The sequence below is a fragment of the Cucurbita pepo genome, chromosome 1 (genome assembly GCF_057944985.1).
Source record: "Cucurbita pepo subsp. pepo isolate OVF chromosome 1, ASM5794498v1, whole genome shotgun sequence".
Lineage (NCBI taxonomy): Eukaryota > Viridiplantae > Streptophyta > Magnoliopsida > Cucurbitales > Cucurbitaceae > Cucurbita > Cucurbita pepo.
The window spans coordinates 19239828-19254473 of record NC_141798.1 but is presented as its reverse complement, the minus strand read 5'-3'; the positions used below and the strand labels follow the sequence as shown (position 1 = coordinate 19254473).

General features: G+C 40.6%; 2 protein-coding genes and 1 non-coding gene across 3 annotated transcripts; 1 reads left to right on the top strand and 2 right to left on the bottom strand.

Moving 5' to 3' along the window:
* Window positions 1-765: 765 nt before the first annotated feature.
* Window positions 766-5723, bottom strand: LOC111796777 (uncharacterized). Its single transcript, XR_015420654.1, has 2 exons — window positions 2192-5723; window positions 766-2119 (listed from the first exon to the last, which is right to left on the bottom strand). It is a non-coding gene; the product is annotated as an uncharacterized LOC111796777 (transcript).
* Window positions 5724-7612: 1889 nt separating this feature from the next.
* On the top strand, window positions 7613-10586 carry LOC111796768 (ABC transporter G family member 6). The gene is made up of 2 exons (XM_023679526.2): window positions 7613-7944; window positions 8180-10586. Exons 1-2 carry the CDS (start codon window positions 7777-7779, stop codon window positions 10247-10249), a joined length of 2238 nt encoding a protein of 745 aa, XP_023535294.2. The 5' UTR covers window positions 7613-7776; the 3' UTR covers window positions 10250-10586.
* An 877-nt stretch (window positions 10587-11463) lies between these two features.
* Window positions 11464-14646, bottom strand: LOC111796759 (ankyrin repeat-containing protein ITN1). Its single transcript, XM_023679517.2, has 4 exons — window positions 14430-14646; window positions 13787-14296; window positions 13269-13678; window positions 11464-12409 (listed from the first exon to the last, which is right to left on the bottom strand). Exons 1-4 carry the CDS (start codon window positions 14449-14451, stop codon window positions 11579-11581), a joined length of 1773 nt encoding a protein of 590 aa, XP_023535285.1. The 5' UTR covers window positions 14452-14646; the 3' UTR covers window positions 11464-11578.

Here is a 14646-nt window from a genome sequence, read left to right as displayed (position 1 = left end):
CTAAAGGTTTTTAAAACACATTTGAGAAAGAGAGGTTTCCACAGTCTTATAAAGGATGTCTGTAACAGCTAAAATCCTATTGCCCTAGTTTTCTCTAAAGGTTTTTAAAACACGTTTGAGAGACAGAGGTTTCCACAGTCTTATAAAGGATACTTCGTTCCCAATCGACGTGGGGATCTCACAGTTCACCTCCTTTAAGAGCTCAGCGTCCTCACTTATTCCACTCTCCTCTCTAATTGATGTGGAATTTCACACTTCACTTTGCTGACCACTATAATACTGTATATGTATAAAAATACTATTTAAAACATTTAACCATTTATTTTAAAATATATTTTATAAAAAGTATTTAAAATATATATTTTTAAAATTTGACAAAATAAATAGTAAACACATTTAATTTATATTTTTCAAGATTTTTCGTTTTTTATTTTGAAATAATTATAATTTTAAGAAAGTAATGTGTCTAATTTTTAATAATTATAACTTTTTATTATGTGGAAAAGCATTATTGTCCACAACCTAATGAGTGGGAATTTTTGCGTTGGCGTTCTCAAATGGCAACACGTGGACAGCTCAATAGCGTCGCTTTTGACTATTGACACCCTGGCCCACACCCTTTATTCCATTACCAACCATTTTTATTTATATTTGACTAAATTATTGGATTGAACGGAATCTTATTCACTGATTAATATTTATTTAATTTCATAAATATTCTAAATTATTATTCTCCATCTAAATTTGAAAAAAGAACTTGGGAAGGATTAAAATGTAATTTTACAAATTATAAATCTCAATTCAAATTTTGGAATTTGAAAATAAATAAATAAATATTTTATTTATCTAACATGTTATTAAAAAACGCTCCCCACAACTCAAAACAATCGAGTTGAGTTTACTCAATAATTATATTGGGTCTAACAAATATTTCAACCCGACCGACCTGAACCTAGTATGTTCATTCCACGACTGTCGAGCATGTCTATAATCTTCAACTCCATGCTCTTCAATCATCATCCCTGTCCGTCATGGTAAATCAAATTCCCTCTCCCTAAACTTACCTCTTTCATGAAACTCTGGTAGTTCATCACCAGCACGGTATCGGAAAGGCGTCCATAATACCGTCATGATAATTTTCACCATCAGAATTGTTACATTGCGGCTGCAATGGGTACCGATGTTCGGTGTCTTTGATGTTCATATCTTTCATGAAACCTTCTTCGATCGTCACTGTTGTCATCACAAGTCAGTTCAACAGACTCATCAAAGTATTCACCGCCCTCTATCCTATCTATCTCGAGGATCCATATCTTCAAACCTCCTGTTTCGAAAGGAGATTCTGTCAGTTCAGTTCCTATGTTCGTGGTCACGAGCAAAATCCATACCAAGGGAGTGGCGAAACTAAGAAACCCCGTCTTCGAATTGGCTGATCTCGATCAATAGGTGGAGATTGATCAGGAGATCTCATCCCGTAACCTGTAGGACTTCGACGAGCCATTTCTGAATGTCCAAAAAACCTGTCGGACTTTCTTTTGGATGGAAACCAATGGCCAGGAGGGCGTATCAACTCTAGGAAAACTTTTCCTTTGAATAGGGAAGTTCCTTTGGTCTTGGATAAAAGGAGGCCTATCTACTTCAAATGGAGGTTGAGGGTGTGCATATATTGGATCCAAGGTCTCATCTTCAAAAGTCGTCGTAAACGTTTCACCGTGTCGCAGTCCAACCAATTCGGACGCAGGTTCACGAATGCATCTACGAGGTCCTTCTCTTATATCAGGTGACCTCCTCCTAGAGGGTATATCACAAAGGGGGGTTTCATCATCTATAATATTTGTCTACTCCGTTGACGAGCACAACAACATGGACCCTCGGGTTTAATTTTATAGTGGTTTTGATCAATGCCACCATCAGAAACAGCAGGCATGTGTTTACTTCTACAGGCATCAAATGGTAGGGTAGAATTTGATCATTGTGAACTCCTGGATTAAAATCCCAGTCACCTTGGTTTATCCTAATAGTGAATCTACCTCTTCTACGAGTAAAACTCATTCGGGCTGATAGATTCTTACGTCTATTCACATAAAATTTCTGGGAAAAGTCACTGTATGGGTCATCTCTAGAAAATGAAAAGAAATCAGCAATGCTGAGAGTAATCAGTGCAATTTTAGTGCAGTTAAGAAATAATTACCTTCCTTGAGATTGTAATTTTCCCCCTTCATACGCCAGGTCGGGTATTTGTTCCCTATCAGATTGTGTAAAAACCGACCTCGCTAAATTAGATCTTGTTTCACTCGGAGATAAGGAAGCTTGTCACGGATTAACCAACTGGCTATCTCCGCTGCAATGAGTAAAATCATCGGTCACATCATCATTACTTAACGACTTAACGTTTGGCAAAGCTAGATCGTCGTTTTGTACAGAATCTACAGGTTTAACATTCTCTGCATCACTAAGAAAAATTTTCACTATTGGTTCTTCAATTCCATTAGTAGCTTTCTCAGAAGCAATTTCCTGGGCCTCCAAGGCATCTATTTTCTCACACTGAAAGAATTGCCTTGTACCTGTGGCTTTTGTAGCTTCGTTGGCCTTGCTCAAGCACACCCTACTGGTATTCTCTTCAACAAGTCCATTATCTAGTGCTTTCTATAGACACTGCTTTCTACTTGAGTTTTAAATATCGGTACCCGAATCTCTCCGTCTTCATAATCTTCTTCTATATCATTATCTAGTGCATTCATCGCCTCGTTCACATCCCGCTTTCCATCTGATTCATATTCAGAACTATAAGAGTCTTCTAATGAATAGGCTGATATACTGATCTTTTCCTCATTACTCACAGAACTTCCCTCACCTCCCTGCAAACTAGCGTACTGTTCTTCCACAACTTTTAAGGGATGCTGCTGAGGAATATTCTGATTTTCATCTTCAATAACGGATAGTTTATAACCGAACTACTCGAATCTTTGGAACCTGAATCCTTGCTTACATACATCGTTTCAGAGTTAACAAGTCGACCACTACAAACACATTTGTCCTGGGGCAATTTCCTATTAAGTAATCAAATCAGTTGAACAATAAGGATTTTCAGCTGCTTCTGGCATTTCTGCCGCAAAAAGCGTTGCTATAGGACAAGAATTATCTACTGGAAAAACTTCCTTACCTACTAGTTCTAATCTACTCCCTAATGCCTCGAGTGCTCTCTGTTTGCTTACATAAACTGATTCAGATTTAGCCTTAACTATGTTCATTGGACTACTAACGCGTTGGGAATTTCAAGACTGCATTGATCATCTAATTCATGCTTCATTGCAGCACCATCTGATAGTCCCAGTCCATTATCTTTATCACTTCTAAACTCAAGTTTGGAGCCCTCGGCAAATGGTTCTGGCTTAACAACTTTTAGTGCACCATTAAGATCATCAAACTGCATACCTCTGCCTGGTAAGCATAAAAAAGGATTTGATTTCCTAATGTCTAACTTAGCAAGTGGACTTTGTTCTTGACGCAATACATACCTAAGATTAGATGAACTAAGACTTAGATGAAGATGATCACCCTGATCCGAAGGGGTTAGTTTTCCTGACGGAATATCAGTTATCACCATTTCAGTTAAGCATCTGCATGTAGAGACAATTGTGTCAGCATGAACAACTGGAAGCTGCACTCGACGGTCATCACTTGCACAGCCTTCCCAAAAACTCCATTGAGGTATTCAGATCCCAATTTTCCCTAATCGACTGCTGAAGAGACCCATCATAATCAGACCCCACAGTACAATCGGTATTACTTCCTTGTTTGTTTAAAGACAAGTCCAGTAACACAGGTTCCAAAGAATTCTGCTTCAGGAAATTCAAATCACTCTTTTCAGGAATCAATTTCAGATTCATATGTTCCTTGAAACCTACTGATACCTCCTTCAACTTTTACATCAATTTCTTCCTCATTGTTAGCAGCAAGAAGGTCAGAGTTGAGGTTAGTTGATGATAACTCCAGCCCCACACGGATTTCTGTTAATGCATGAACTATGTGTTTTTCAGTTATCAAGGACTTGTGTTCACGTTCAACATAACTATGAAAACAAGCACGCCCTCCCAAACTGGGTTCCTGAAACTTCACTCCTGTTATTCCAATATCATTCTGGACTATAGCCCCATAACATGAATCAGTATCAGATTTTCCTTCGTTCTCGCCACAAACACAATCCTGGTTCTTGTTGGACAACCTAGGACTTGTGATTGCACTAGAACTTGAAACTATTGTCACAGATAGACTTGGCCGTTCACTCTTCATTAAATTTTCATTGGTATGAAACAAAGATACGCCTTTAGGTGGAGATAGCTGTTCAGTCTTCGTTAAATTCCCATCTGGAGATATATCTTTAGATGGAAACGGAGGAGGCTGTATAACCGGGAATCTCCTTTTCTTGATAAGGAGACTTGCATCATAATCACTACCTGACAACCCAATGTGCTTAAAACCAACCTGCCAAGTGCCAATACAACATTTACTGACAATAATTATAACCATAAAAAAAACTTGCACGATCTTCAAAATACATAAACAGCAACGAAAAAATATCATGGCACCTCTTCACTTTCTGGTACGGCCATCATTCTTCCAATATCTCAGTGTCTTAAATAAATTTTTCATCTTTTATCACTTTAATCCAACGCAGAATTCTCACTAAAAGCTCAGGCATCACTTTCAAATTCTGCACTGTATGGATACTAACACATCAGTAATCCTCGAAAGGATTCAACATACAAGATAGCTTACACCAACATTGAGTCAAAATAATCAATTAGCCAAGACTAAAGAAATTAGCAATGCAGCAAGCTTTAATCGTGAAAAATATAATAATACCCGAATCCAAATCTTAAATCCTGCATGCGCTATGAAGTTCTTGTGTTAAAAATTTAACTACAAAAGTTTAGATGGTCCACGCCTCGAGATTGGATCAAATGACACCCAGCAAAATAAACTCTATCAAACTCCAGCAGTTAACTTTTGGGCATAACATAGTTAAATCTCAGAGCAACTATGCAGAGTCTCATACTTCTTCGATCTCCCTAATTATTACTCTCATACCCACGCAAAAACTTCTCCATCCACCATAAACGAACAAAAGATGCCAGAATCCTTATGAACAATACAAAATTAATGATAAAATTATTCCCCATATATTCAACCACTTCATGAGGAATTCGATTGAATTGCTAGAAGACATTCCAATATTTGAATAACTGCTCCTTGACCAAAAATTCAAACTTCCACAAATCTGCCTCGAAAGAAACATACTCGATAGCGGGTAAAGCTATCTTAGTCAGCCAATTCAAAGAGATTATCATCCTAAAGGCAGAGATGGAAACAATACCGAAACGCTGATTAATACGCGGTCGTCTTGCCGATGATAACGAGAGAGACTAACAATCGAATCAAGTCAGAAACATAAGAAACCCAAATCGACGATATCTCTAACCCAAATCGGCAGAAAAAGATTGAAATGGAAACAACGAATAAGATTACCTTCGGGAGATGGAGATTTTTCATGGAAGGTGAAAATTCGGCTCTTCGCAAACTCAGAAATGGTCCAGAAATTAGGGCTTTTACCTTTTTCTTTTCTCTTTGTCTATGCCTACCATCATTAAATTTGTGTTGATTCGTATAAGTACGGGAGAAAATTGTACGAGATCGTTCTTCGATTATTTGTCTTATAAAATGAAAATTTAGGGTTTAAATATTCGGGTTAAAGAGGAGCCCTCTATTTATAGAGTTTTTCACGGCTCATTATGGGCTTCAAGGTTGCTTGTGGATTGGGCTTGACTGCTTTTGGATCTATCATTGTGGCCCAACAAGCTTAATGGATATGGATTTATTTGAGCCCAATATCATTTACTATGTCCAACATAAACTAATTTGGGCCTTAGGCCCAAATATAATCCATTATCAAGACTTGATCTTGCTACGATCGGATCGGATGGTCATAAGAAAGACACGTAACAAATGACGTCTAAGTTACAGTACCAGAATAGCTTTTTTAATAATAATGGTCCGTTGTGAGATTTCACATCAATTACTGAGGAGAACGAAACATTTCTTATAAGGGTGTAGAAACTTCTCGCTAATAGACGCATTTTTAAAACGTGAGGCTAACGACGATACATATAACAGACCAAAGTGGACAATATTTACTAGCAGTGAACATAGGTTGTTACAAATGGTATTAGTGCAAGACACCGGGTGATGTGTCAGCGAGGACGCTAGTCCCTGAGGAGGTGGATTGTGGATTCCACATTAGTTGGAAAAAGGAACAAAATATTCCTTACAAGGATACGAAAACTTCTCCCTAATATAACGTTTTAAAACTGAGGCTGACGGCGATACATATCAAGCTGAAGCAGACAATATCTACTAGCGGTGGGCTTGAGTTGTTGGCTCCCTAGAGGGGTGGAAACATTCCTTATAAGGACGTGGAAACTTCTTCTTAGTAGACGCGTTTTAAAACTGTGAGGCTAACAACGATACGTAACGAGTCAACATGGACAATATCTACGAGCGATGGGCTTGAATTGTTACAATCGTCCTCTCATTTAGATATGATCTAGGTTCATATACGTTTCCCTCTTTTACGTGTCGATATTTATAGATATTCGAACAATCCCAATAAAGGTCGGAAAGGCGTTTGAGACGATATGGTTGTGAAGTGATGAAAAGAAAAATTTAGCTGAAAAAGGTTGAGAAAGTTTGAACAAACAAAAGGGACTCCGTTTGGGAAAAGCATGTGGGCAAGGTAAGAGAGAGAAAAACGTCGACGTTTCCATTTAAGATTGGTGTCCCATTCCGTGCGGTAGCCCAACAACATTATCCACCAACTTCACACAATTTCAAAACCCCAATAGCTAAGTTCTTGCATTCTCATTCACACCATTTCAAAACGTCGACTTTTCATTGTTAGATGAACACGACTCTCCACAATAGTATAATATTATTGTTCACTTTGAGCATAAGCTCTCATAACTTTACTCTGGACTTATAAACTCATGATCATTCCCTAGATGAGCTAATGTGGGATTTTCATCCAACATTCTTCATAGCACACCACGCTCTTCGTGATTATGTTTGGCTAAGTTTTAAACACGACTCTAATACTATCTTATTCATAGACGTCTCTGAGCTACTGAGCTAGCTCATATTAGTACTTGTGTTTCATTAAAAAAAAAAAAATAATAATAAATAAATAAATAAAAGTTAATTTGTTTTAGATAAATTAAAAGTTCAAGAAATATTTAATTCAACAAGTTTGCTAAACTTACCTGCCACGCCCTAACTTCCAAGCAATCTCCTTCATATGCGGTCTGAAATTTTCTTCCTCAGGGCGGCCCGTGCAGTGCTGAATAAACAATAATCCTTTATATTACTTCACCAAGTAGATCAACACCCAACCTAAATTTACAAGCATAAAGTGTGAACATTAAGAAACCCCAAATAATGCTCATTACACGTGGCAAATCCCCATTTGTCAGTGCCTTTCTCTTGTAAAAATATCCATATTGTATATTAATTTTTAGGCCACCTTTTTTTCTTCCATATCTTTCTTCCTTGTGAAACTGTTCCAACTCTAACCTAACTATGTAACCACACTCTCCAACCCCCTTCTCTTCTCATTATATCAGCTTTATTGTGTTTTTGCAAATCCTTAAGAACCCATTTTCTTACAAAAGTGCTTTTTTTGGGATCGTATTCGGAGAGCGTTTTGTGATTAAAAGCTTATTTATGGTCGAGAATATGTCACCCACTAGAGATACGGTTGCGTTTTTTAATGATGTGGAACTTCATGATCGCCCACGCTCATTTGTTGGTATATCTCCTACTCTTGGTCAGCTTTTCAAACGGGTTGGTGACATGCGGCGGGAAGCGAACGGAGATGGAAACGAGACGCCGGTATGTGTTAAATAACTACTAAATTCAAAAGCTGAAGTTTTCTTATGTATGTTTTATGAATGGATAATCAATAAGAAATCGTTTGAATGTAAGATAGCAGCCTACTCTTAAACTAATCCTTTATTAGGAGTTTCATAAACCAAATTTAAGGAAAATTTGATGAAAAAACCAGTAAATTAATCTGTAATTAGCTCAAAGATTAGACTCAAAATTTGAAGGAATGGATTATGGTCAGGTTCATGATCAGGTGGTGGACATCGACGGCGTGAATTTGGAGCCGAGGTCTCTGCCATTAATGCTCTCCTTCAACAATCTCACATACAGCGTCAAAGTTCGTCGTAAGCTTAGTTTCTCGTCGGTTTTCCGGCAACGGGGGAATAGACTCGGCGGTTCTGCGGCCGATGAGACAGTCGTTGGCGACAGCCTATTCACGAAGACGAAGACTCTGTTGAACAACATCTCCGGTGAGGCTCGAGAGGGCGAGATTTTGGCCGTTCTTGGAGCGAGTGGCTCGGGGAAATCGACGTTGATTGATGCATTAGCTAATAGAATTGCTAAAGGAAGCTTGAAAGGAACAGTGAGATTAAACGGCGAGGTGTTGGAATCGAGATTGTTGAAGGTAATCTCTGCTTACGTTATGCAAGATGATCTGCTCTTCCCGATGCTTACGGTGGAGGAAACTCTAATGTTCTCGGCTGAGTTTCGATTGCCTCGAACGCTTTCGAAATCGAAGAAGAAATTGCGAGTTGAAGCGTTGATTGATCAGTTAGGGCTACGGAATGCAGCGAAGACTGTGATTGGCGATGAAGGACACCGCGGCGTCTCCGGCGGAGAGCGGAGACGAGTCTCGATTGGAATCGACATAATCCACGATCCGATCATTCTCTTCCTCGACGAGCCGACATCGGGACTGGATTCGACTAGTGCGTTCATGGTGGTGAAAGTTTTGCAGAGGATTGCTCAGAGTGGTAGCATCGTCGTCATGTCCGTTCACCAGCCGAGTTATCGGATTCTCGGATTGCTAGATCGACTGTTGTTTCTCTCTCGTGGACAAACCGTTTACAGTGGCTCCCCTGTCAATCTACCGATGTATTTCGCAGAGTTCGGTCATCCGATACCGGAAAACGAGAACAGGACTGAGTTCGCGCTCGATCGGATTCGAGAACTCGAAGGCTCTCCAGGAGGAACCAAGAGCTTGGTTGAATTCAACAAATCATGGCAGAGTATGAAGAACATTCCAAAATCAGAGTCAGATCAGCAGAGCACGTCGTTAAAGGAAGCCATCAGCGCAAGCATTTCAAGAGGAAAATTAGTCTCTGGCGCAACAAACAACGACGCGAGCCCTAGCTCTATGGTTCCAACCTTCGCAAATCCATTTTGGATCGAAATGGCTGTTCTCTCAAAGCGATCGATGCTAAACTCCCGCCGAATGCCAGAGCTCTTCGGAATCCGACTCGGCGCCGTCTTAGTCACCGGTTTCATCCTCGCCACCATGTTTTGGCAACTAGATAACTCACCAAAAGGCGTTCAAGAACGGTTAGGTTTTTTCGCATTCGCCATGTCCACAACCTTCTACACCTGCGCCGATGCTCTTCCAGTGTTTCTTCAAGAACGGTACATTTTCATGAGAGAAACAGCCTACAACGCATACAGGAGATCCTCCTACGTTCTATCTCACTCTCTGGTAGCCTTACCAGCGCTGATCTTCCTGTCCTTAGCTTTCGCAGCGACGACATTTTGGGCCGTCGGACTGGACGGCGGAATCACAGGTTTCTTGTTCTACTTTCTGATAATTTTCGCTGCGTTCTGGGCGGGAAGTTCATTCGTCACTTTCCTTTCGGGAGTAGTGCCTCATGTAATGCTTGGCTACACCATTGTCGTAGCGATTTTAGCCTATTTCCTTCTCTTCAGTGGATTCTTCATCACTCGCGATCGAATTCCAGGTTACTGGATCTGGTTCCATTACATTTCGCTTGTGAAGTATCCTTACGAAGCCGTTTTACAGAACGAATTCGGCAATCCGACGAAGTGCTTCGTGAGAGGCGTGCAGATTTTCGACAACACGCCGCTAGGAATCGTGCCGACCGCCCTGAAATTGAAGCTTCTGGAGAATATGAGCAACACTCTGGGGATGAAGATCACGAGATCCACTTGCTTGACGACGGGATCTGACATTCTGCAACAGCAAGGAGTGACGGATTTGAGCAAGTGGAATTGCTTGCTGGTGACTGTGGCTTGGGGATTTTTGTTCAGGATTCTGTTCTACTTTTCGCTTCTGATTGGAAGCAAGAACAAGAGAAGATGAACAAGAAAAAAGGAAAAATCAATGGCGGCGGAAATCAGGATTGTTTGGGTTCGAAGGAATGTTCAAATGGGTTCGTTTTTTTTTTCTTTTTTCTCTAAATCTTCGAAATGCGTTCATTTCTCCTTTTTCTTTTAATTTTTAATTTATCGTATCATTTTACGGCTCTGAAACATTGAAACTGTTATTAATTTATAATCCTTGTGGTAAATTTTTTAAGGGATAATTCTAGTGTGATTTATTTTAAATCTTTGGGACTAAAAAAATAATTAAAAATATAATTGTTCGTTTTACTATGCTTTTTTCTTTGTGTATGTCATTGTCATAACATAATTAATTTCATTCCGGAGTTACTCCAAACTCTAGTAATATCTCTAATCTAATCAATTATCTTTCTTGATTTCCTCCACACCTCTACAACTATGGATTAACGTGCACGACCCAGATCCACCGCTAGTAGATATTGTCCTCTTTGAGCTTTCCCTCAAGGCTTTAAAACGCGTTTCTATACTCTTGTAAATGGTGATTTGTTCTCCTCCCGAACCAATGTGGGACATTACAATCTACCTCACTTCGGGACCCAACGTCCTTGCTGGCACTCTTTCCTTCCTCCAATCGATGTGGGACCACCCCAAAATCCACCCCCCTTTGGGGCCAGCGTCCTTACTGGCACACTGCCTCGTGTCTACTCCCTTCGGGGAACAGCGAGAAGGTTGGCACATCATCCGGTGTCTGGCTATGATACCATTTGTAACGGCTCAGATCCCCCTTGTAAAATTGGTATCGATAAGATACCTATTGACTTTTTCGATTCCATCCACTCCCACTATAACTATGTAATAACATGCATCCTATCATCTCCCACTATAACTATGTAATAACATGCATCCTTCATGTAAAATTGATGACCATAAGATACCAACCGACTTTCTCGATTTCAGCCACTCCCCTACAACATGAATTAACATGCATCCATCATGTCAACACCAATTGACTTCCTTGATTTCGCCCACGCCCCCACATTTATGGATTAACATGCATCTTTCATGTAAAATTGGTATTGATAAGATACCGACCAACTTTCTCGATTTTATCCACTCCCCTACGACAATGGTTTATAACATGCATCCTTCATGTCGACACCAATCGACTTTCTCGATTTCATCCACACGGTTATAGCTATGGATTAACATGCATCTTTCATGTAAAACTGGCGCCGGTATGATATCAATCTTATTGAAACAGCGAATTGAGCTTAGGCATACGTACATACAAACATTTGAGCTTCACCAAAAACTCGGACAACTTCAATGTCTTGTCAAATTCCAGTTTCTACAGAGCGTAAATTCGATCAACTTCTGAATTTGAGAAGTCAGAGTGATGCCATGAGTTCGAGCCACTCCGTCTAGCGCTCTTTTCCTTCTTCCTGATCGACCGATTTCTCTTGGACTTCACAACATAGTAAGTCATGGTACCAAGAACACCTGCCATAATCACACCTCCAACCACAGTGATCACAACTGCAGCCCATTCATATTTACGCCCAACCACGATATAAGACGACGCCATGAATGCGACCGAAGTACAAACAGAAGCCAGCCACATAAGTTTATTAATAATCTCCACGACTCGTCGTTCTGCTTTCGTCTCACCTCTGACTAATGTAATCTGCACCACCACGACTGCTAACGACGTAAACAACGCAATTGCGTTGAAGATGAAGAAGATTTTAAAAGAACCAGAGCCCACGACAACAGCAGTTCCTTGCTCCGTGTCGCCACCGGGTACCGTAAAGATGGCTGCAAAAGCAACTGTGGCAAAGAGGACAGCCACCACGGTGACTGAATTGGTTGCATTGTTGATTCCTTCCCTGTGCAGCTTTCTTAGCTCTTTGGAGATGTTGTGTACATTTTTGTTTGTTTTTCTGGTTTGTTCAAGTTGGGTATGAACATCTTTCTTAATTTGAGTCACTGTATTCCGCAATTCGTCTCTTGGTTGGTTCAGTTCATTGGCTCTGACAGCACCGTAGCGAGAAAGACAGTCCTTAATTTCTGATGACTCTTCTGAAAGAGGAAGCTCCTCCGCTATGTCAAAAGCAGTTTTGTGGTCTCTGGATAATGCATTCACATTGGTATCTGGGAGGAGCAACAACTCCTGTACTATCTGCAAGTGAAAATAGTGCTTATAAGCTAAGCTTAATACTCAAAACCAAAGGTTGACTATCACAATTGCACCCCTCGAGACATTTATAAGCAATTGTTGCGGTACTCACTCTCAACACCGAGTGAGTCAGCCAACTCGAAATCGCCTTGCCAACGGCCGGACTACGTAGGCTCAAGCCTCTAGCCCTAAGAAGAAGATTTTTAGAAAACGGGGCAGGGAGATTTTTGAAGGAGAGTTTGAAAGCAAGATTAAAAAGAAAGTTGAAAACAATGTTATAAGCTATAAGCGAGAAAGGGAACGCAAATAGCAACACAATGACTTAGATAACATATAACTCAGTGTGTCCCTTAGATAGCATATATCTCAGTGTGTCCCTTAGATAGCACATAACTCAGTGTATCACAATCAGGGCGAGCGTTCCATCAATTGGACCTAAAATGATGGACTTTTCATTTCAATGCCAGAATTCCAACATACCAAACCATTATATCCTCCTTTATCACGTATTCCCAACCTATTAGTACTGCACACTCTAAACACAGTCTAATTTTCAACAATCTAATTTCCGAACATCCCATTTCAAGACTTTTCATTTCAATGCTAGTTCTCTAGATTTTCCCGTAAACGATCGGTACGAGAGAGTTTTAAAAAATGTCTATGTAGCAGCCCAAACCCACCGCTAGCCGATATTGTCCTTTTCGGGCTTCCTCTCGAGTTTTTAAAACGTGTCTGCTAGGAAGAGGTTTCCACACCCTTGTAAAGGGTATTTCGTTCTCCTCCTCAACCGATGTGGGATCTCATTGTCTAAGTTATCGAAGATAAACAAGGCAACATCCACAAAAGCAATCAAGTTAATTACCTCCACACGCTTTTTCCTCGTAGCGACGTGCAGCGCCGTGTTTCCAAACTTATCAGGAAGCATAACAATGGCAGGATCTGCATCAAGAAGCAACTTCACCACATCACGACTTTGCCCTTTGACAGCCATGTGCAGTGCCGTTTGGCCTTTCTTGTCATTTCTTCTTGCTAGCTGTTGATCTTTGCTGAGCAACAATCTTACAATTTCAGTATGCCCAGGACGCACAGCAAAATGCAATGCATTTTTACCATTAGATCTACAAATCTCTAGCAGGCTACGATCTTTGTTAAGCAATTCCTCGACTACGGCTGTGTGGCCTCTTGCTGCTGCTGTAATGAGTGGAGTTGCACCCGACGGTCCAATTGTTTTGCTTAGAGAAGGTTCATGATCAAGAAGCTCCTTGACAATTGCTGCAATTCAAATTAGCTTAGTATCATTCCCAGTTTTCCAAGTGGAGAATATGAGATCTAATCGTAGGATCTTTGTTACCAAACAGAAGATGAGATCGAGATTCTTACCATGGTGTCCTTGACTTGCAGCAATATGCAACGGATCGAAAGCAGACCTGTTCTTCGTTGTGAGAGTCTCTTTATTGGAGTACTTCAGTAGCTCCTTAACGACCTCTATGTGTCCTCTTTCCGCGGCAGTGAACAGAGCCGTTTCCCCCAATTCGTTGACCTCGTTCACCACTAACGACCGAACCTCAGCAACCTCCGCATCGAAATCGGCGCCACTAAGAGTTTTCACCATCTGTGAATCAATATCATCGAGAATCTGCTTCACGGCGGCCAGATCTCCCCGCTGCGCCGCCAGATGAAGCTCAGTATCGTTGTGCCGTCCGGTCACTTGCTTCACGTACTTCTTCTTCCCCGCTTGGTCTATCCGCTTCCCCGAATTAGATAGAACCAGAGCCGGAGCCGTCGCAGTCGACGACGGAGACGGCGTCGGCGAGAGTTCACCCAGAGGGTTTCGATTCGATGATAGACTCAATATCCCCTTCTCTAAATCTCCAACACCATCCACTACCACTGAAAATCCAAAAAACAAACAAAATCACTCCACGCCTCCAAAAGATCATACACAGCACAGATTTCAATCCAAACAGCAAATACCAAATCACAAAAATCAAACAAAAAATCCACAATAGCAGATTAACTTCACCTTGTGCTGAAGAACTGCCCATCTTCAACCGAGAGTGAACAAGAACTCAAACAATTATCCTACTCCAAAACTTCAATAGCGGAGATTCCGGCTGCGAAGTCAGTGAGAGAGATGGCTTCTGATAAAGTAGCGGAAAGATAATCAGATAAATACAATCGACAAGAAAAAAGGAGATCAGAGGAAAGCACTTGGAAATTATGCCGAAGAGAACAAAAAA

Excerpts from the sequence above, each read along its gene's own strand:
- LOC111796768 (XM_023679526.2), top strand. The coding sequence starts at position 7,777 with ATGGTCGAGAATATGTCACCCACTAGAGATACGGTTGCGTTTTTTAAT. Across the intron at positions 7,945-8,179 it reads GAGATGGAAACGAGACGCCG|GTTCATGATCAGGTGGTGGA; the intron begins GTATGTGTTAAA and ends GATTATGGTCAG.
- LOC111796759 (XM_023679517.2), bottom strand. The coding sequence starts at position 14,451 with ATGGGCAGTTCTTCAGCACAAG. Across the intron at positions 13,679-13,786 it reads TGCAAGTCAAGGACACCATG|CAATTGTCAAGGAGCTTCTT; the intron begins GTAAGAATCTCG and ends TTTGAATTGCAG. Across the intron at positions 12,410-13,268 it reads CGAGGAAAAAGCGTGTGGAG|ATAGTACAGGAGTTGTTGCT; the intron begins GTAATTAACTTG and ends TTTCACTTGCAG.